At 38.9% G+C, this 23,889-nt stretch overlaps 1 protein-coding gene and 1 long non-coding RNA gene across 2 annotated transcripts; one reads left to right on the top strand and one right to left on the bottom strand.

Annotated features, from left to right (window-relative positions):
- The first annotated feature begins 916 nt into the window (after nt 1-916).
- Nucleotides 917-7,481, top strand: LOC119738011. Its single transcript, XR_005272420.1, has 4 exons — nt 917-1,523; nt 5,484-5,670; nt 6,015-6,065; nt 6,454-7,481. It is a non-coding gene; the product is annotated as an uncharacterized LOC119738011 (long non-coding RNA).
- Nucleotides 7,482-9,675: 2,194 nt separating this feature from the next.
- LOC119738009 (inversin-like) lies at nt 9,676-22,673 on the bottom strand. Its single transcript, XM_038212716.1, has 14 exons — nt 21,616-22,673; nt 18,794-18,900; nt 18,562-18,633; nt 17,876-18,127; nt 17,544-17,630; nt 15,396-15,494; nt 15,105-15,209; nt 14,559-14,693; nt 13,941-14,069; nt 13,302-13,507; nt 12,954-13,064; nt 12,509-12,810; nt 12,108-12,267; nt 9,676-12,004 (listed from the first exon to the last, which is right to left on the bottom strand). Exons 1-14 carry the CDS (start codon nt 21,632-21,634, stop codon nt 11,779-11,781), a joined length of 2,010 nt encoding a protein of 669 aa, XP_038068644.1. The 5' UTR covers nt 21,635-22,673; the 3' UTR covers nt 9,676-11,778.
- Between the last annotated feature and the right edge of the window lie 1,216 nt (nt 22,674-23,889).

The raw sequence follows: 23,889 nt of genomic DNA, 5'->3' as shown, positions 1-23,889 counted from the left end.
GGTTCTGAAAAGAACCGGTTGGTTGAGAGTGTAACTCGACGTTTAGGACAGAGTGCTCTGAGGACGGACAGAGCACACTGTCTGAAACGTCGAGTTCTACCTCAACCAACCGGTTCTTTTCAGAACCCCACTTCTTCCAAGAAGAGATTTCTTTCCACGTGGTGTTACCCGCAAATTTTCCTCTATTTTATCTCATCCGCCATGCAAAGCTTCAAGTCACATATAAGTGTGGCAACGTTTTTTCTCAACATAGATCGTATTAAGAGGAGCTAGGCCATGGCTGTAACCATTGCAAAACCATGTGCTGCTTGACTTGAATGTTAGTGCCTGGAAAATCTCACCAGAACTTCTACAATTCAGCCTGACACCTTTCAGTTCACAGATGTGGTCAGTTATCCGCGGGTGGGGATCTTGGCTCGGACACTCCGAAAACAAAACTTCACAAACTGAATTCCAGCAGAAAAGTGAGACATTCCTACTTTCATATCCTGTATCTCAAACCGCAGACTCCACTGTGTATGGGAAACGAGACAGATGACCATTTGATATTTTGAATTCAAACAAAATTATTCATATGTTTCTGATTACTACTTCCTGGGGAAAAAAACACAAGTCAGATTCGACTATAAAACACGCAGTCCCATAGCACCCAGCTGATCGACTTTGTAGACAATAATAGAGGTATGTTTGACTATTTTCTATAGTCAAAAATAAGTGTGGGTGTTAGGGTTAGAAGCAGTAAATTGGCGCATGCGCCCAGGACTGTTCAAATGTTCACGTAGGAGGTACAGGCGTTGAGGGTCACCGCCAGAAACGGAATACGTATCTGATGATTAGACGTCAGGTGGAAGATACACGGGGGGCAGGTGCACAGGAAATCAGCCTGAAAGGCAACGCTTTCCGGCGCTGTATCGTAGAAAAACATACGGAAGATAGACAAACGGACCTATATTTGGGTGTCTTGAGCCAAGACCACGAGCATCATCAAGTCAAATGAGATGAGATTAATGTGATATATCAACCTTCAGTGCAATCAATGCCAAACGCACAGTAGATAAATATCTCATTTTAAGCGTATGAAAGTTAACTGACAGATTGCAATGATGGTCGGTGTCTGTTCTCGGTATTATTGAAACACCCACACTTTTGGTCTTTTAAGCCGCAAAAAGTATGATGACATCGTTTCTACGGAAATGCCTCCGAGTCGTCCATGTCACGGAGCCTCGCCACTCAACGTACTGCGCATGCTCTCATCTCGGCCAATCACCTTCCAACAACCGTTTCAACCCGTGACTGTATGAAAACCTAAAGAATGACCAAAGTCGAACTGTATAAGGAGTACACCATTCAGCAACTTGATGCGAGAGCTTTTACACCGACTTGCTATCAACTGGTAATTACATGACAATTTGAGAGTTGTTTTGGGGGCAAAAAGGTGCGCTTCTTGACTCGGGATGAAGTTCTTCATAGTGTCCCTGTTGTTGGTGCTATGCGCTGATGTTCTGGTAGTTTCAGCAGCCTTGGTGAGTAAACACATTAAACACGACTGGTCTTAATATGACGGTTCTTAATTGGTAAAATGATACCAGTACCTTGACAAAATTAAGACGAAAAGAAAGTTTTGCTTTATGTTCCTTTCCATGTACTTCAGGGAAACGGTAACGAAAAGCAATTCCTCTTTTTCTGTGAGGTCAAAATGTCTTATTGTTTTGAAAAATGTTGAGTTATTATTTTTTTTATTGTTGTTGCTAAATCATTCTGCAATCTTATCTGATGTAGGCTTCGCTTTAAGCAGTAATTGCTCAAAGAGAGGTACTGGAGATAATTGTTTCCTGTCATTTAAATACTTGTACTTTCCCTGGTTTGTCCCTCATACTATAAGATGCCACGACCTTTTTAGAAAAACTAACAGCCACACTTAACAGTTAAGTGTACACCAAATTGAATACTCGCCTTTCCTCTTTGAGGTTGCTCGGTTTCAAATACTTCACACAGAAGGCGCAACGGATAACAGATCAATGAGCCCTGCCCGTGGGCCGAACACGCGCCCGTAAATTTGCAAGATTTGACGGCGCAAGACTTCTGCCGGCGCACGCTCCCCACGCCTCGGGTTCCGTGAACAACAACACGGTCGCACTCTATTCTGGTTCCAGAGGTCGATCTGATGCATCGATTTGGGAATGTCTAAACATGCATGGATGAGATAAACAAGTGCTGCGACAATTTTCAATCGATTGTTCCCCGAAAAATGGATATTGTTTTATGACATGGACTTCAAACAGTGACGCTTTGCTTTCCATATGGTATTGTGACGTGAGACTATAAAATATAAGTAATGCCGAAAAACAAATCTGTTGTCAACCCCCATTTGAAGAATGACCACATTTGAATCCAAGTGCCCACAGACCAGTGAATAATCGTCATCAATTTTCCGTGAAACACCCGTGACTGCAATGATAAATTTGCAACAGTTGCTCTTTTGATATAAACCCTTGTTTTATAGCCCACTTGTCCCCATTTTCCTTCGATTTTCGACGAAGTCATTCGGGAAAACAGATTCAACAGGTTGCTATCACATGTACTACATGTCGTAGCAAACATAAGCTGTTATAATAAATCGTAGTATTTTGTTACAGTTCAGTTTGTTTAAATACCTTATGCGATGCATATCTTAATTTAGAGGGTTTGTTGTTGTTATTCTAAAGAGAGTAAAAATGAATGCACAATATGTTTACTCATGCCGATCCAAGCGAAACAAAACTATTGCCCTCCGACTCCTCCTTAACGCATAATGTCTATTCTGATCAGTAGTTTGTACGACCATAGTGGGGAACATCACTTTCACAACACCCCCATTCAACATAGTTGCCAAGGTTTTCGTCTGATGAATTCATCTATTTTGTTTGGCATCGGCTGCGACATTATCTTAAATTACATATTCCTGGCACACATGTTTCTGAGGCAATGTTCCTCCTCTAATATCGTCACATTTTACCGCCATTCCCGACGGCAGTTTAACAGCAACCACGTGGAAGTTTGTTTTCCAGAGATCGAAATGATATAGTTCTTAATAACACATTATGAGAAACGTATATACACACGGATTCGATTTATGCCAGCAGCCTAGTGATTGGACATGCTCTGGTTGTTGAAGTTCATGTGAAGAAACTTGACGAGCATGAAGGCTTTTCACAGAATGCTTGCATCTTAGTCTCTTGACCCGGATTCAACCGTAACATTTGTGGGTTTATATAGACGACTTCTTTTCTGGCAGTTCCAGGAAATGTTGTCGTAGAATTCTATGTTAATCTCAAGAGAGGGATTAGCAATGTGCTGTTTTTTGGGGGGAATAAAGTTTAAATAAATACATGAATACTTTCAGGTCTTCGTGAAAGAAAATTGAATCGTATACTTCACACTTGGTCACTTGTTACTCATTATAGGTCAGAAACACAACACCGCACTTGCACACATGACTGACCCAACAACAAGACTTAATCATTTCATAAATTGTAAATTAAAAAGAAGATAACACAAATCAAATTGCTTTCCCCCTGGGAGCTATAAATACCAGTTATTGTCGGCCAGCACCGATAGACACTAATTGATTATGATGGCGGAGGGAATTGCAAAGCGTTGCCTTAATTTGTGACTTCACTCGGACTCGCCGAACATTGAACCTGTTATTTTACGACTGTCGTGGGAAGATGAATTAAAGTGCAACCCGTATGTGATTGAGCGTGACAGTCCAGTGTTAGAGGCCGGTTCAACTTTATTATTCATCTGGACTTCAAGGAAAAGGATACGAGTTGATTTCTAATTAAAGGTGGAGAAGTTATCTTCGGTTACTTGGCAGCTCGGCAGGGACAATACTGGCGCACGAACTGCACAAAAGTGGCGCACATTGTATCACCATTTGGGTGTCTCTTTCAACAATCAGTCCTGACATTTGCAGGGACGAAAATAATGACGCCAACCGTGTCACTTTAATTATTGTGTCCTTTCTCTATGCCCAAGCACCCCCCAGTTTAGGTATTGTAGACATTACTCAGGTCTACGGAAACCAGGAGTTTTATTTGGGGCACCAGTGTCCAATCTGGCCGCCGTATTTTAACCAATTTCCCCCGATGTCATGTCTTGAAGTTTCCTTTACATCTCGCACGTTCAGGCCGTACATATATGCAGACTTCTGTCGCCACCGTTGTTCAAAAATCAAGCCCTTATAGCTCAAAGATGCTTGCGAAAGAATTACTCTTTGAAAAGTCAATCACCGGTCGTTGAGTGTGTCAATGTCCTCAAGATATTGTAATTAAGGCCACATCTTTGAGGTTATCGTGACTGATAAAAACTGATGAATCCTTGGTAACTAGGGAAGGCAATTAACAAAGAGGTCATTGCTCCATGACGTAGAGGCTGCGTTACGTTAGTTAAAAGCATATACTAAATCGATAACGATGATCATGTGCAAACTATCCAACAAATACCAAAGACTCATACATCAAATTAATCATCTTTAAAAAATACGAAAAGTTTATTTTTTTTAATTTTATATCTTCGGACAATAATTAAAAATCTATTTAAAAGAAAAATTAAAATTGTCCTGGTCTAGACAAAAGTTTGTAAAAACTGTCATCAAAGATGTGTCAGACCAAAAGAAAAATAGAAAAAAAAAGTTATACAGTATAAATAATGACTATATGATCAATAATAATAATTTAAAAATCCCATAAAAAAACCCACCCAGAAAAAATATCAACAAACAAGCAAATTATAAACAAACAAACAAATACGCAAAAAGGGCAAGTATAAGCAGAACCCAGGAGAAAGAAATTTACGCAAAAGACTAAATACCCAATAAAATACTAAAGATGTAAAAACCGTAATGTTCCAGTTTTGTTACACCATTTTCTTCTCCATGTAACTGATAATATAGAAGACGATCCTCAAAATGAAAACAGACGATCAATTTTAATTTTGGCTGATTTAATTTGTTGATTTTCCGGTGGGGAGTTCTGTTCTTATTATCATCCCTATCTTTATTCATGCGTACGCGTACTCCATCTCTTTTTAATCCCTGTGATTTCGCACTTATCTTTTCTCAAGAGACCGTACGTAGTCGTAATACGCTAGGGCCTATAGACCGCGTTGCAGCAAACGAGACAGTTATAGTATCTTAGCTTAGAAAAAATGTGCATTGAAAAGTATGAGATTTCGGGAAATACAATATAAGATCGGCACAATAATTCGCGTTTACATTTGAGCCAAAAAATAGGCCTGTAAAAATATCGATCAGACCAAAGCTTGAGCAAAACGTTTACATTATTCATATAGAAAGAACCTTTCCCCCTAATATCATTGTATAGGTAGGCCTACAGTTGCACCAATGCGGCGGATTATGTACAATATGTAGCAAGCAAGTTAATTTAGGAAGATACCAATCGGTGATAACTACATGCATGTACCTTTTTTGTCTTTGACAACAGCCTTACGTCCAGTACTGCCACACCGACATGGACTGTAGGTGGAACATGTTTGGTCGTCGTTACTGCCTGGGCTGGGAGTGTGAGCGGTACTACCAGATGACTCCTTGTACTAAGGACTCGGATTGTAAAGGCCGACGAGGCGGGAACAAGGTCTGCAGGAATATGTACTGCAGGAGCACTCGGTCAAGTGAGTAAAATAATGAAGGGTTTGAAACAGGTCAGAAACCCAGACAAAACTGCTAATGTGTGCATGCTCAATATGACGTAAATAATTTGAAAAGGACCGGTGTGTTTGCTGCCACCAATCGTCTCGAAAGTCTCCCATTATTCACGATTTCTGTACCAACAGTAAATACTTTCTAAAAGATTTTAAAACCAACATTCCTACGAACGGTGACGCCAGGGTAGACATGAAAAAAGGCATAAAAACCTACCACCCGTAAATTTATGGCACAGTTTCGATGTAACGCTAATTTTCCAGATATCAATTTTTTTTTTCGAGGATTTAACAAAATCAGTCTTTTGTTTCAGGACGGTGAAAACTGGAAATGGTGGAACTTGGAACGTTCGTCAAACATTAACGTAAGTTAAAGTGTAAAAGGTTTTTGGACATCATACTGAAACCTTTAATTCCTGATTGTGAAACTGCAATAGAGTCAACATTTTTGTCCGCATTAGAAACAAAAGAAGCGATATTCGTTGATAAAAAGCGATGACCAAAGCACTTTAAAGAACGTAATAGCACATCAAACAATGATCACTGTTTTGCAATGCATCTTTCAGTACTGAGGCCGATGGCATACTATTTTCTAAAACCGACAAATCTTGACAGGAAATACTCCTCCCTGATCAGTTTGACATTAATTGTTTTTTTTTTACATAGAGCATAACACTAACATCTTCGCAACATCCCAAATGACATTTACATTCATGTTGAACTCATGTTTTCCCGCTTTGTTTATCGTCACAGAATGATTGGCGCCCGTACGACAACAGCTCTATACGGTAACACGACATCCAGCCAACCACACCACGCCCTTTCATTGACCTCTATTCCTACGCCCGATCTATATTTAGCAACTATGGTTGGTGATTTTTTTTTTTTTGTCTCCAAAACATATTATGCCTCTGAGTTTAAAAAAACAACAACATAAGATTACCTTTAATATTCAACTCCATGCCTTGGGAATAATAGACGAGTACTCAAGCGAATGATTGGAGGGGGGAGACATAATTGCAATTTATCGAGTGATCTTTGGCAGATGTGTGCATATATTCTTGCGAGGATCTTATTTCGCGAATGTAAGTTATTGAGTATTTTGATCTGGGTCTGTAGTAGATTTTCTTTTTAATGTCTTTTTTGTTGATATAGGCTTGGATTGTTCGGACCACGCTATGAGTCCATGATGCACGATGTATTGATATAATAATGTAAATAATAGTCACATCTCTTGGTGTTCGTTTCATGTTTTTTAAACACTAAAAAAAACCTATTAGGACTGTTTTGTCACTGGAATCCGATCTATTAATTATTCAATTATACAAAAAACTGTATGGAAGTAGCATTCATGGTAAATACGACGCCGGTTATTCTTCAGCACGAACTCGAATGTTAGTGAAAATGCCACGAAATACTTAACACAATCTATATGCATACCTGAGGCTAAAACACATCCGTCCACTTACGAGCGGTTAGTGTGTGTTTTAGTCTTTAAGCTATCTGGAGGGGTATCTTTTCAGTTTCACCGCACAAAAGAAAACGCCTTTGGACGTTAAAGTGATAAAGATGATGTTGCTGGATTTGAGGTCATAATTAGTAAGCAATCGATATTGTGGAAACTTGCTATATTTTCTGCTTTGTAATGAGTTATATGAGTTAGCTGTTGTACGAAATAAGAATATCCTTGTCTATTGTTAATAAACAGGTTTATTTTCGAATTAATGCATCTATAAATAATTGATATAAAACAAAACAATTAAAAATTCCGGTGAAATTCACTCCCTGATACCTGGTGATGTTTTTTAATATGACAGTGAAATGTTTACGACACAGTGCCTACGGTGAAACTTGTTCCCCTTATTTTCGCAAGAAATGTAGATACAATGGAATAGGAATTCCAATTTCAAATCGCCAACGTGTTGTGTACCTCATTCAGCTTTGATGTATTCAATGTTCAAGTCGTAGGCATTGCTACCCCGCAGGGTAACTTCATAAAATTGTCAAAAGTATTGCCAGAGATTTGACGACACCAATTCCTCCACCCCCGCAAAATGGGCTTCTTTCATTAAAAATAGTTCGTGTAGAAGGGCCATGCGTGGTTCTATACCACAATTTCATGTTGTGAGTGACAGCATATTACATCAACAACCGTAAATTCCCACTTGGGACCCGATTCACAGATTGAATCTCCTTGAAACGGATGGTATCTAGTCGTGATTAATCTCTGTCCCCTGTTGGCAAATCTTGATAGGCGACAGCGCGTGATTTAAGGCTTGGTGAATGAGCGGCCGCTTCCCCCGAGCAACATCAGACGCACGCAGGCGTGCACCAGGTTATTTCTCGAAATAACGACAATGAGGATTCTGATTAAAATCGTAGTCTAAAGGATGCTCACAGCGAGGCTCGCATACAAAAATAGTTTGGTTCATTCATCCGACAAATGAAGCAATACATGCAACTATATCCTTTCAATAAGGTAAGTTGTTGCGGTAGCGCCATGTGGCAAAATCTGACGACGGGCAGCGCAAACTGTCCGAAACGTTGAGTACCCTCCGGTTCTTTTCAGAACCACACATACTCACAAAAGAGATTTTGCCACATGGTGCTACCGCCACAACTTACCTTATATTACCCTTCATCATGCACACCTTCAAATCTCATAATTCAGAGAACTTGAAATTTGGGGGAAAGGATATGTGCTTGAATGCACAAACAAGTAGTCGGTCGTATAGGACAATTACTATGGCACGCCACCCGACCACAAAACGATTGAGTTACTGGTCATCTGTTTATGAGAATATTGTTGGTATTTTTGCTGGTCACAGAGGCCAGCATAGTGCCCCCTTTGTACCTGACTGACCGACTTACTGACTACCCCACTGACTGACTGACTATCACTTGTGCGCCGGGCAGTGCTATCGTATAGGAGTACCACCTAACGCCAATGGATCAGTGGCCCATCGTGTAGATAGACTCGATTATTAAATAAAAGCCTTCCAGTAAAGCGGCTATGCTGAATCGATTGAATAATAGTGTGCACGCTGGGACCAGCTTTAATAGCGTTGACTTGTTTTGTTCTACTGTTGGTAAAATACTTGCAAAATTCTCTTTGCTTAAACATCAACATATTGGGCATTCCCAACGAATTTTGAAGGGTAATCTACAGGTCATTACACTGAACACAAAATAGGTATCTCTATAATGAGTGATTGATTTTTCCTGCCGAGGCCTGGCGAGGGGGGAAAATGTACTAATTTAAGACCTACAATGTATACGATCGAAATCGCCTAGGGACAACGGCCAGCGCACAATAACCTGTCCTTCAACTTGAGTTTAAAACGGGAATGTCTCCTTTTTTTTTAATTAGAAGGGAGAATGGAGGCAGTTTGCTTGGGATCTGACAGTAAAACGAAGGCTTCAAGGTTCAAATGAGCTATATTGGTGAATTGGTCCATGAATTCATCCTCAGGAGCGGGAAGAGGCGAAACTAATTCGGCGAACATGATAAGCTAGCTTCTCATTTTCTTGCTGTTAAACTCACAGGGAGACTGACAAAGCTGAGGTTATTTCACTAATTTAAAACAACAAAGAGCGTGTTTTTTAAAACATAAATTAGCCCATAATTATATCAACACGATGAACATTCATGCGTTTTAATAAACCTTTTTTAAAGCAGATGTGTGACTAGAATTACGACCATCAGCACTTTAACCGCTCGATATTTTGAAGGTCAAATTTTAAGGTGTGGTTGTGTGGACGTTTATACTCTATTTTCAAATGCTCTTTCCAGTTGATATCATTTCGTGAAAAGAAGATGTTTTACAGCCCAATTGGGCGCTCCCATTACGCAGTGTCCCTTAAGGTTGCCGAATCGAAACATTATTTCATCACCTTGACCATCAGCAAGCCAATGTCATACAGGGCGAGTCAAAAAGAAGGTGTTCTAATAAGAACAAATATGAAAAAAGAATATATGTGGCTTGGTTCATTTAATAAAAATAATGAAGGGATTAAGTACATATTATTGACTAGTAGCTGTAAAAAAAATCACATTATCTACATACTATATTCGCAAGTTTTGTATATTTACAAACATCACAACATTCAGCTGTCCACCAGTGATCATTTACCGTTGACATGTACAATGAAAACATGGCGTGTTCTTGCTTTCATGAATATTGAACGAACATTTGCACTGGAACAAACAAAAATTACCAACATTATTTCAGATTTTTTTTTTCATATTTAAAACACAAAATAATGATTCAGTCGACAAAAATTCTGTAAATCTCATTTGTATCTTAATGCCTGTGTGTAATTTCTGGTTCTTACTCAGCTCAAAAGCTTCAAATGGCATTCTATGTGGACAGCTGTAAAAATGAATTATTTTAGTAAAATATGCATAACTTCTCATTATAGCATGGATCAACTTCAGTAAGTCTTTTTTTTTCTTCAAATGAGTGGAAGAGTATACTCGTTTGATATATGCTTCGTTGGTGTGTCAAATTTAATTGCTTTTTGAGGGAAGAAAATATATAATCCAGGTCACAGATTTCTTTTTGACTCATCCTGTATTATGGGGCGACTGACCAAGGCTGTAATTATGACAGACTACTTATGAAACTAAAAATCTGCATTTGATATCGCACCGCTGTTTCGATGTTTGCTGACAGATCTAATAGTGTAAATGGAATGCATCATTGCAGTATGGAAACTAATCTACAGATTTACAGACGATAAGCGTAGTGAACTTCTCATCAACGAAAATGGTAAGAAAGAACGAACTGAACCTCCATGCACGATATAGTACTTACAATGTTATACGGATTTATTATTACATTATTAAGAATACATTGTTACATGAAAAGTACCAAAAAATTCATGATACAATTTATTGTAATACAAAAGTGAAGTATAACATGGAAAAACATCAGAAATGTACATGTACCATGTTATTTTTCTAGTGCTGGAATGACTGGACCATTTAGCCTAAAGATAATAGGTGTGCTCTGCCAAAGTTGTGACAACAATTAATTGAAAGTTCCCAGTTCAATTAACAATTTGCCGGATTTAGGGGTCTTTTTTTACAATTTGTTTTGCACTATACAAGCCGATTTTTTTTTATTGGTTGATGGGTTAGTTGGCAATGAGGGACGTACAGTAGTGATTTGGGTTTGATTCCAGATAGTGGGAATAAATTCAAGGCTCTTATTCCAAATCATAGTTTTAAAGGCGAGAAAGTCAAAGCAAGCCAATTTATCTCGCACTTGCCATTTGTGGGACTTCCTTCAGTTTCAGTGAAACAATCAATGCCACTTAATTTATACAACCCAAAACCTAGACTAGACCCAAGTCGCTTTTTTCTCTTGGTTGTGATGGCAGTTGTAATGGCAGTGGGTGCTGTGGATATCAACTTGAGTCCGACTTGAGTTACGTCTATACCAAAACCTGACACCCATTTTCTCCTCAGTCTCCCACGTAGTTACAGAATAAACGTATATTGGGTAAAACAGTTATGTAGGCCTATACATTGACTGCACATAACGAGAGAATGTCATACTGGAAAATGTTCATGAAAAACTGTTCTGAAATGTGTTATAAGACGTGCAGTTACAGTGATTCATATCTCCTCAAAACCATTTAGGCTACATGTAGCCATGGTTTATCATTTCATTGACATTTACGAAGAGAAGACTTGCAGAAATATGTTGTTCTCCACATTCAGGATAGCATTAGACCATCATTACACTAGCTACCGATATGTGCAGCAGTATTTACGTCAAACACGTACCCGTGCAATGTCTTATGATAACACTGTATACTTGCGAAGCTCATCAGGAATTTTCAGCTTGAGAAAGGTCTTAAAGTGCATGACAACTTGCTGAGCAAGTTAGTATATGTTAGTACTGACAAGTTAATGTACAGATACAAAACAAACTATTTTCTGAGAACCAGTCAACACCAATGAGGTAGCATTTGGTTGGTAACTTGTCCTTGCTAAGCTGAGCTTTAGTGTGCTTAGCCACATTTTTGTCCTCAGATGTTCCATAAAATTGGTAACTGGACTTTTAATCTTCAAAACATACTGTTCCACAGCGGTTTATCCGAGGTTGCGCTCCGCGAGTACGAGTACTTCCTCGACTGCCCGTCACTTGCGTAAATTTTCTTGTGATTGGTTGGTTTCTCGTCGCTGTAGATGTCGTGCGCGGTGCGGTGGCCAATCAGGTACCTCCTGAAAACGTGGCTGTCGACTTGGGGAATGAGGTAGGGTGAACCGGTGTACTTGGGAATACTGCGGTTTCTGTTTATTGTGGAAGAGAAACAAAGAGAGAATTCAAATTGATATTTGCGAGATATTGATAACTTAGAAAAAATCCGAAATACTCTATGAAAGACGAACGTACGTTTGCAACATGTTGTCCTTGTTTCTTTTCTTCTTCTCGATAAACTTGGTCCAGCTGTCTGCTTTAGGCTTCCGGGAGCTCTTACTTGACCTGCTCGACATGACGTCATCTTGGATGTGACGAGAAGTATTGGCAATCACATCTCTGTCTGTCACGGGAGCTGTCAATCAATCAATCAATCAATCAATTAACCAATCAATCAATTAATCAGTCAATCACGTTATCGATCAAAACAGGTGTTTTGGTATAGGAACGTTTTCAGGCTTCAATAGTTTCTAAATTCCGATGAATTGTATAAACTGACGTTTCAAAAATACTGTTGAATATATCTCGTTTCAGTTCTGTAACTTTAAAATATTGATGTGAGCACGTGGTAGTAAGAAAACTCAACTTGATCTTACATAGTTGAATGGGTGGTTCCTCTGTCGATGGGCTGACGCTGGGGGCGTATCTCTCCCTTGTTGTCATGGCACTCCCGTCCTCCTCAACCTCCTTCTCCGTCGCTTCTTCTTGAGCTTCCTCTTCTTTTCCTTCCTCTATGAGGCCCATCTGAACGAGGTATGGTCTACTTTCCTCGTCCACCGTGCAACCTCGATCCAACAGGACCTTGCAGCATTCTCGGTACTCACGCGAAGCGGCAAGATACAGTGCTGTGTGGTTGTCACTGTCTCGCATGTCTAAAGCGTTTATTGAATCGTCTTTGCTGTAAAAGAAAAAGAAAAAAAAAGGCATTTGGAATTCGTAAACAAATCTCGAAAATGGAGAAGCGTTTTCAGTTTTAAGTTTATTTTTAATCAATATCCTCCTGATTAATCGTTTTAGTCTTTTTGATTATTGTCAAATCACCTGTTATTTTCTGTTCCCGTGTTTTCTTTGTCCTGTTCCGCTGACGTCCTATTGACGAGAATTTTGAGAATATCCAGATAATCGCACTCAGCTGCGTGGTGGATTGGCGTCCTGGAAAGTAAAATTAAACAATTAAAGGGGAAAACCTAACTCGGAAAATTAGAAGATCATCGAATTCGTTAAAGTTTCACCAAAAGAGAATTGAAGTAATACATTCTCTGTAATGTTATATTATTTTAATACCTATTACATGTATGAAATATTGTTTCAAACCGAATTAAAAAAACCGACAGTTTTTCAATTGGGTTTTTCGATTATTCCCAAAATAATGCATACTTTAACCCATACCTTTCATCTTCATCCGTCATGGACACGCCCCTTGATCCATTATTCATGAGGATCTCGACCACATCTTTGTGCTCATTGGTTGTGGCAAGGTGGAGGGGCGTCTCGCGTTTTTCATTGGTCGGATCCGCGTTTGCGCCCTGGTTGAGAAGCAGACGGCAGAGGGTGCTGTCACCCCTCGAAGCAGCAAAATGTAACGCAGTGAAGCCCTGGTATTCAAAGGTTACAAAAATAATAATAATCCACGCCTTCATGATGGCATAGTGTTAGATTATTTTTGCTATAAAAATGTGGGGGAAAACAGCACAAGTTAATGAAACTCTTTGGCGAGCTTGGCCTCCTTACGTCGTATTCATTTGTGCACCGAGGGAGTTATGCTTAGCAAGTTTGCTTAGCTAGCGAAACAAGAACTGAGTGACAGCTGCAACCAAAGACATGACATGAAGATTGGCCAACTCGTTACTGAGCAATTGATGGTGTTCCATGCTTGCACGATCGTGTGATTAGTAGTTCCATCAATGAGGTTTCGTCCTGATGAACTTACAGATGTCCTCAATTGGCCAGCTTTACCACTGAGCAAACAGTGTTAGGCTTTTCGTCAAAAATAAAGATTCAATTTGGAAGGAAAGTCGAAAGACTTACGTCTCGATCGAATGCATTCATTTCCACCTGCTTCTCCAGTATGATCTCGCATATCTCTTGGTAGCCCAGGGATGCTGCATAGACGAAGGGCGTCCGGGAAGCGAAATCAATCAGACCAAGATTGCAACCCTGGCCAAAAAAAGACAGAATATTGTATCGTCGTATTCTCGTTTACATGTATGTTACGTCTTTAAAGCATTTCGTAAGCTACTTAATGAAACCATTACAACTTATCACAAAATGACAACTACAAGAGGTGGCTATTTTCTGATTGTTCCAAGTTCGCAATTAATTCAATTTCAAAATAATATAAATATCTTAATTTATTTTGTGAATGTTTGAACAAAGAAATTGAAGGGAACGGCTTAGGATCTGTGACCTCCAGTACGCTACCAGCCGGCATTCTACCTACCCAGCTTTAAGTGAGGCTCTCAAATTGTTAGTGACATTGTTGTTTATTGGATTAAGTTATATACAATGCACTATCATTAGATACAAATGACCACAAAACATGACATGACCTAAGATGGCTTGAACCAAAGACGTGATGTTGAATGTCCATACCAATAATGTTTATATGCAGTCAGGGGACATGACCAAGATGGCGGCATGCCTTACCTTGTGTACGAGTAGTCGTGCGATGTCCGGTCTGTTGATCTGCACGGCACAGTGGATCGGATAGAAACCAAACTTGTCTCGCACGTCGATAGCGTTCTCGCCTTCGCTCTCCAAAAGAATCTCAACACTTGTTTTCTACATTATACCAAAATGAAGACAAAATGTTGATTAAAAGAGTAATTCTATTTATCTTTAAATTTTCGCAGTATGATGCTGATTGTCCAGAGAATGACTATAATTGATGTCTCATCAATTACGTGGATGGTATAGTGATAACAGACTTATATAGCTCTGGAGGCCCGTGTTAGACATGGTCTATTTTGGTAAACAGGGCAAATATTTTGATTTTTTTAACTGAACTGAAACTGAAACTTACCAGGTTAGGTTTTTGAACAGTTTCTTTGGATTTTGAGTGGTGTTATTATTTAAAACGAACAAAATGCATGACAAGCAAATGATCCTATATGCCTTCAACGAGGACATGCCACACTCAGTTTATTTAACACCTTGTTTTTAGCAGTTTTATGACATGGTTTCGACACTTACCATTCCTTGTATGACAGCCCAGTGCAGTGGCGTGCGTCCCAAATTATCCAGCTCGTTTCTCTTGGACTCACGTTGCAAAAGATAGCTAATAAGCTCATCATTTCCCTACAAATAAAAATGTAAAATCATTAATGATCAAAATGTAAAAGCATATAATAGCAGTTGGTTTATATGACTGTCATTTGACAGAACAGAAAACAACAGTGGTGAGAAAACTTTGAGTGCAAATTGGTTTTAAATTATCAAAGAAAAATGTGAGAGAGCAGAAATTCACAGTAGTTTATAACTGACCTCGCCGGCTACCAGGTGAAGCACGGTTTGCTTATGTTTGTCGGTCGCGTGAACCAGCGAAGGATCCTTGTCAATCAGAAGCTTTGCACACTTCGTGGTCTAAAATGAAAGAATGCAAAGTACGGCAAAGGTAACGAGAACTCAATCACTATGAAACTACACAAAAAAATATGTTGCACCCGTTTTAAGGCCGGTATTTACTTCGAAAGCAAAGCGAATTTTACGCCATTGAACACATTACTGACACATTGTCGTAAAAGTTGGTACCTGAAAATTTCTATGCAAAGCCTCCCCCCCCCCCACACACACCGGGAGTTTGTGTAGAAAATTTCAGACGGTTATTTATTACTTCCCATCACGTTCAATTCACTTCGGCAGCGACCGCACGCCCCATTTGAAAGAAAAAGTTAAGACCGGATCAAGGTACCAACTTTTACGACGACGTGCTGGTAATGTTCCCATCACTCATGAAAATCGCTCGATCTTTGGAAACGCAGATCTCAGCATTTCACAAGATCCGTGGCCTTGATTTAACTGCTCCCCCACTTTGCACTTTCTTTACTTCCAAGTTGGGGTTCGGCATCAATGTATATTTTTTTTACCTTCTATCATTTTGTTTTCTTACTTTTAATGTATTGTTAGCGTTTGTGGAAAACATATTTATATCCGACAGGCTCTATTGCCGCTGCACCCACCGAGGGCTTCCCAAATCCCACATTTGACAAAAAAGCAGAGAGCTTTGAGAAAAACAAGTTTTAAGTGGTTAATATTTGAAAGCGAGGATAGCCATTAACCCTGTGCACCACTCGCCATCAATCATGGATACCTGTGACATTGAAGAGAGATTTTTTTTCAGAGTCAGTGAAATTTAAAATTTGGATGAGATCTTATTATAATCACACCTGCATGGCAAGCTGCTTTGCACCTGTGAGCCCACGCAATGTAATTGTTTTAATGCAATCCTTGGAAACGCACCTTTGTGTCCCATTTAACCTTATTTTCAATTTTCGTTTTTGCTATTTTTAACGGTATTTTGGTGATTTTTGGTTTTTATGCTTAAGCGAATTTCCATATTAATGAGCAAAACTGTGATGTCATTCTAGGCAGAAAGGCCAAGATTACAGCTACTTCAGCACAGAAAGTTGCTAGAATTTGGGATATTTTGCTGTCATAAATGTTCTTTTCTTTGGTGATTCGTTGTTTTGTCAGTACATATGGCAGTAAGCCAATAAGTTAGTAGCCCTTTCCCACAAATGTTTTCAATAAGCAACATTTTGGTTCACAATTTGAACAGAAAACCCCTAATTTACTGAACAGTGCCTTCCTGAAATGATATCACAGCAACGGCGCCCTCAATTGTCTTAAAAAATCATGGAAAATTAAAAATGCTTAAAGAGTGCCCTTTTCAATAAAACTAACCGAAAAGAGATGTAAAATAGTTTTCATCCGTTTAAGAAGCGGAGAAAGTTGCACACATTGTTTTCTTATAAGAAAAATACATCCGTGGAACCTTTAAGCATTTAAAAGTCTCTGAAACCAGGTCATCGAAAGTTAGCCGAAATTACAAAATGTCTGAGACTTTTACACCAAAATTTGGACTACACAAATTATAAAGAAAGAATTCCTTTACTTTCATTTGCTGTGAAATTCACCAGAGTTGAAATGTGTTTAACTTTTGCGCAGTGCGAATATTTGCCATGACGTCACAAATTCGCGTTCGTTTTGGTGTCGAGTATGAGGCGGGCTTTGCACTGACTTTCCAGAGTCGTATAGAATGAAACTATTAAGTTTAATGTTTAAAACAATATAGGAGCAACTGCCTAATCAGTCGTCTAATCAGTCGCCTACTCAGTCGTCGAAAAGATGGACTGCATGCAGTAATATTGTTCGGACTGACAGGGCATTTTGGTTCAGCGCAACTTTGAAATGCCGGTCTGAAACAGCCAAACTATTAAAAGTGTATATGCCTATACTGTACCAGCATGGAACAATGTACATAAGGATTGTGTCTGCTCCAGTTTCCATAAAACGGCTGAGAGCAAGTATAGCCTAACTCCCCGCACTGGTAAACATTTACAATCCAAGATGGATAGGGGAAAGTACTTTGTGATCATGAGTCACAAACATGCACGTCAGACAAAGATTTACCTTATTTTGCTCTGTTCTGTATAATGCTGTTTTCCCTTCGATGTCGGCGATGGTAGGCTGCGCTCCTTTCTCCAAGAGATACTCAACCTGCAAAAATAAACAAAATAATACGTCAACTGGTTATCAGAAACATGAAACCATCGGCATTAGAACACACTGTTCTATTCTTTTCAGAAAAAATATTCTATTTCCTTTGACTTAGTTTTGATTCGTCCGAGTAGATTTATTTACAAAAGGAACCGCTTTATTTCTTTGCGTACACTCTGTGAGCTTAGCCTGCGTGAGTTTATGATACAGTCGAGATAAATAAGCATCAATTCCGCTTACAATACCTTTATTTCAGATTCGAGTTGCGCGGCAACCATCAGCGCAGTATCGCCATTATCATCCTCTGCGTCGATCTCAGCTCCAGCCAATAGCAGCAGGTCTAGTGTCTTGACGTCTCCCTTTGCTATGGCATATGTCAGCAGAGTCTGGCCCTTGGCGTTGACTTGGTTGGGGTTTTCTCCGTACAGTTGGAAGTGAGACTGTAGTTTTTGGAGGTTGTCTTCACCGCGATGGCACGCCTTGAAAACTTCATTAACCTGTTGTTGAACGCCAGACAAAAATAATTAGCGTTTTTTCCCCAATACAGATGTTGGATATTTACGAACTTGACTGTAAGTTCTCAATCGCTGAGAGATTTACACTGGCTGCTTCAAGGGCATGCAGTGAAATGAAACATTTGACTTAACTTTAATAAAGATTTTACAATAAAGATTAAACTAACTTATCAGCCAAATGATACTTTTAAACTTAAATTACAGGGGAAATATACTTTTTGACTCTGATGTAAAAATTAGGCCAACTTGAAATCAACTTGATATCACCGATGAACACAGTGGAAAGCCAGATGAACAGAATTTGTTAAATAGACAAAATGGTATGACTGTATTATATAAATTCATGTATTTTTAGTAGTGGGAATACTATAAGTAAAGTACCGATATAGTAAATTTAAAGTAAACTTAAATGTTACCTCTGCTTCATCATCTTTATTTTCGCCACTGTTCTCATCCAGCTCAATCAAGAGAGCGTTAGTGGAATCATCCTGCATTATTGGGGAAAAACACACGAGAAACATTTATCGAATATGCAAGGAATAAAACATTGACTTTTGGTTTCCTTTTTTTTTTTAAATCATGTATGCTTCAGGAGAAGGCAGCTTGCTGTGTATTTTGTAAATTGTTAACACATTTTCCAAATCTTACGTTTTTCTCTTTCCATTTCTCATGGCATTCCGATGAGCAGAGCAGCGTCCTGTCGTTGCCATGTAGACTGTAGAACTTGGCTGCAGCATTCCCGCATTCGGCACAAACTGAAAGTTCGTTCAAAAAAAGATACTTGTCAAACCTATCGTCTTCAAAATATTTAGGATCTTATTATCGGATCTTATTCATTGTGCACGTTTTCAATGCGTTTTGTCCCCGTTGCATATGCCATTCTAAACCGCAGTTCAAACCAAGCAACGGACACAAATGGACTAAAATCACACAAATATAGGCCCTTCTTATTTTCAAGCTATAAAATTTACAGACATAAATTTGATAATCAAGTAGATTTTATCTGATTTACTTCATCCAAAGTGTCTTCACTTTCAAAATTCTCCACAATAATTTTGTTTGGGATTGCGAGCCTCGGTGATTTGGGATTGCGAGCTTCGGTGAGTGTCACGGACGCATAAAACTGCTTCGGTTCATAACTAGAGATAAATAATTCACTAGTAAATTTTATATCATGAGGTCATTGTTATTTTTGTCCAACGGCCGTTCACCATCAGCGCCAGTAGACCACGTTGCGGCCATTTTCCAAACCCGCAGTGCATGGGTCAGAAACCAACCAGGCATGTTGACTGGCGCCAAAGAGTTGTCATGACAACGCAAAGCTTTCAAACATACACCCTCAAGGCCATATGCGCTACAATAACTTTCAACCTGCGTTTTTCCTTCGTTTACTGTAGGCCAAATGCACTCCACTGAAACAAATTAACGAGGAGCAATAATTAATGCATGTAAATGTGCTCAAGACAAGCGGGAACAATAACCTCTACGCTCGCTGACCGCAATTTAGTCTCAATTATTTCAGTGATCGAGCAATTAAATTGATTATGTCTTCCTTCGTTTAAAAAATCATACAAAGGTTGGTGATCGAAAGCTGAACAATTTGCTGAACAATTTTCTATTCATTTTTGAAAACGAATCCTACTAATAGACCGCTAAACCAAACAAAAGAACATATCTCAATGAATTCTGATTTTGTTGATTTTAGAAAATACAGATATTGGACATCTTGGCATGTATTTTATTTTAATTTTTACATCTCAAAGTTTATTGTAAAAGAGAATTGGATATCAATACCGAAATAAACCAAGAATGGAAAAGGAAATGAAATGGATGGTTTGTTTCTAAAAAAAACAAACACCAGAGTTGAATTTTAGTTAAGTGGTATGCAAGAATAAGGGAAGAAAACAAGTGTAGTTACAATTCACGAGTCACTGTGACAGTGTTAAACGCCATTTTGAATCGTCCAAAACAAGATGATCCTTGTTGCTATGGAACCCAAGAGGGCAGACCAACTTGTCTCCCCTAAGGAGAGATTATCCATCCATGTTTTGTAACACAGACGCAACTCGTATGGGTTCTGCATTTGAAATCTACAGCCTTTTTTGAGCCCAGCCTTGAACAGAAAAAGACCTATAGACCTCTATACATCACGTCCCGATAGACGATTGTTACATGACTACATGTGTTTATAAAACCCATGATGTCGATTGTAACAATCTCCTTGAGGAAAGAAAAGCTCATTGAAAATAGCCGACGTTTTTTTTTCTCACAATAACCTTACAATAATTCCTCCATTTACCCGCTGTTGTTTGCCATCAGACGCTTTTTATGTGGTTCTCATAATAGTCGTTGGAATCATCTGCCGCATACTTAAACGACACGAAAGGTATCATGTAAAATTTGGAATGTATGAAATACGGACGCATTAATCGCACTGTGCATGTCGTGGTGCAGAGAAAAAAAATGAGAAGTCACAGATACATTCGTGACTGCATTTCGAGGGAACGGTTTCATAAAAGTCCAAATATTATAGGACACCTGGCCAAAACGTGATCTCAAATGTAAAATGCACAACGATAGAACCAACATTTTACACTATTCGTATTTCAATATTATTGATACACACAGTGTTAAATAGTGTACACAAAGTTCACATCGTATGTCGTCAGGTAAAAAAATATATCGCATCAACTGACCTTGGTTGCCTAACAACGAGAGGCAATTGACTATAATCGTTATTTTTCAATTCAATGCATTTCCTGTACTTTTCACCAGACGGTTGGAAAAAAAACACGCAAGTCATGCACAGGCAATATTTTTTGATGTTAAAAATGCAGCATTTGTTGATATAAGTTCATGATATAACCCTTGTACATCACTGTTGTCTGTCAATTTATTGGGAGTCCATTGTCTGTATGCTCCGTGCAAACAAAATATGATCTGCCGACTGTAAGTGCATTGGTACCCATGACGTGCTTCCTATTTTATCGGAAACTTTGTTTTCTATTGCAAAATCAATTTATGCACATACATTTAATGTTTCTAACTGCTATATTTTCTAAGCATGTTTAATCAAAGAAGACAAATGGTACCGGTATCATATCATTACATTTTTACAAAGAGTTTCACACATTCGATTTTCAATCTCAAACGAGTTCAAACATTACATTTTCCTAAGCAATACATTTTATGCGGATTTTTAGATGGAGGACCATATTTCAATTCGGGCCTTGAGTTGTCTGTGCATTTAGAAGATATTTGACGTGATTTTACAACCTATTTAGGTCTACTAATTCAGTGCATTATGCCTAAAATAAAGGTGTAAATGAAGAACTATGAATTAACAGATATTATTAAGTAACAATGATAGTGTAAGCATGGTATGAAACAGATAATACATTTTATTGATAATATCGACCTGAAACAACAATATCACAACATTCAAATCAATAATAGTAAATTCTACGTACCTTTTGCGTCAGTAGTCATGGTGATTGATTCTTGTCGCTTGTCACTTGATCAACTTCATTCATGCGGACATTTACAAAATCATAATCTTGTATAATCTGCTTTATAAGTGTAAAAAAGTCTTGCAGCAGGTTATGTAACAACTCAGTCAACAATATTATTCCATTACATTGTTGACGTCAGGATATTTGTCCAAATGATGCTGGCACTTTGAAGAAAAAGGCAATTCGTACCAACAATCTTGAAAGTTATTGCGGTTGATGGACAAAAATCATTTGCCACTATAAAGTGGCTATGATAAACACTTTTCAATTAGACAATCTGTGCATATCACTGGACGACAATACATCTCACAAGAAGAATCCCACATGCAGCTCTTCTGTATTACATTGTTTATCTGCAATTAGCCTATTATCCGTTTCAGCTCAGCGACACAACATCAAAGCGCAGAACGGGCGTGTGTCTCGTGGGCAAAACAGGTGCATTTCACGGCTTGTAGTCACAGATCAACACGGTCCTCGAGTTGTGAAGACAGAGTCCACGAGAACACGCACTCTACAAGGAGGTAGACTTGTCAGAATTGACTAGGAACATTCCATGGGGTGACTTTTCCTTAGTACGGCGTATGGTAGATATGATTTGTCAGATACTATAGCAATGTGTTGATAATGACATTAAGCTGGAACGATCCTCGACAGCAGATAACACAAATCAATCACTGGTCAAACAAAGCGAGCTATTTGATTTCTGTATCTTCATACAGGTTACAGTTTGTTCGTCCTCGTTCCGAGTCAGTACTCACAGTGACCCAGAAACTTGGCATACGTGCCGTGCCGGAGTTTACAATCGCGCTTCAAAGCCGGGTATTCTTTGCTAACAAACGCCCCTTTGCCGAGAAAATGATCCTTTTCCCATTCAGGAACGTTTTACGAGGATCGATGAGTCCATCGAGCACACAATGCCGTGCAAACGTCATCAATATTGTGGGTTTTACTGTTGCCTGAGCTGTGTTTGGTTGGGCAATCCGTTGCCAACCAATCAATACACGGACGGTCTTCCAGCGCTCGGACACATTCAACCACAGTGTATTATTGTGGCTAAATAAACACAATAGCGAGTGGTCATTGCTTATTGTGGTGCATGTGGCTTCTCAATAAGTACTATCACAAAGCACAACGCCTCTGATCATTGTTAGATGGTGCATACCTCCATGGATGGTGTTTCTCTGAAGATTTCATGTCAGCTCACGTTCATCATTCTCTTGCAGAAAATACAGTTCCTTTATTTCTTGGATTAATTCAAGAGATGTACAGAGATGGACAAATCAGAACAAAAGTAAACTTTCCATGTACACTTTTATATCATGACGGTCCCGATCTTAGCACAATTAAATGTTGGTACATAATGTAATTGAAATTGCTGTGTAGTAATGTGGTTACTTTTGAACAGTTGATGTCAAGACTGCGCATGATGACCAGAAATATGCATCATGTTGTCTTTTGATGAAAGTTGTTATTTCTTGATTATATCGTTACATGATTGGGGGAGGGGGAGGGGACTAGTCCGTGCAAGATCGAGTTTGTCTTGGGAGGACTGACAGCCAGTCTAGAAATTCCTGAATTAGATTAACTACTACTGGTGTTACGCGTTTGCCAAACTCAAGGCTTCGAGTCTTACGCGTCAAAACTTTTTGTTGAAGTTTTGGCGGGCCAATCGTCACGGTGCAGAAATATTGGCAAGAATGGATCATTTTGAAAGGGATGAAAGTAAAGCCGAAAAAAAACCACTTCTCCTGGTTTTCTTTTCTTCTTTACAATATCGCCCCCACGCGGACCAGAAAATGCAGGACGGCAAAGCAGAATACAGTGAAGATTCGCTGATGTGGTAAAAGGACAAATAAAAACGGAGGCACGGTTCGTTGGAGAAACGGTTTGTTGGAGACAATTCGCATACAAACACAAGCTAGTGCACTCAGGAAAATGACCCGGTTCTATGGAATTTGAACTACATGCATGACAAATTTCGGTACCACTGACTAAAGTAACCATCTCCTTGTGATAGAGCTTTCAACAATTATGGCACAAGTAACATTGTTTTTTTCCAAAGACACGATCAATAAATATAGCAATTGTTTGATTTTTAAAATAATAGTATAATCCCCCAAACTATTTGATTTTGTATTGAAAGTTGGTACGTACAATGCATATTGTGTTGAAAAAGCTTAAGCAAATTTGAATAGCTGTTACTCAAAATAAGTACAAATGGGGGGGGGGGGG

Source organism: Patiria miniata, unplaced genomic scaffold (genome assembly GCF_015706575.1).
Source record: "Patiria miniata isolate m_02_andy unplaced genomic scaffold, ASM1570657v1 HiC_scaffold_3, whole genome shotgun sequence".
Lineage (NCBI taxonomy): Eukaryota > Metazoa > Echinodermata > Asteroidea > Valvatida > Asterinidae > Patiria > Patiria miniata.
This window is presented reverse-complemented; position numbering and strand designations above follow the sequence as displayed.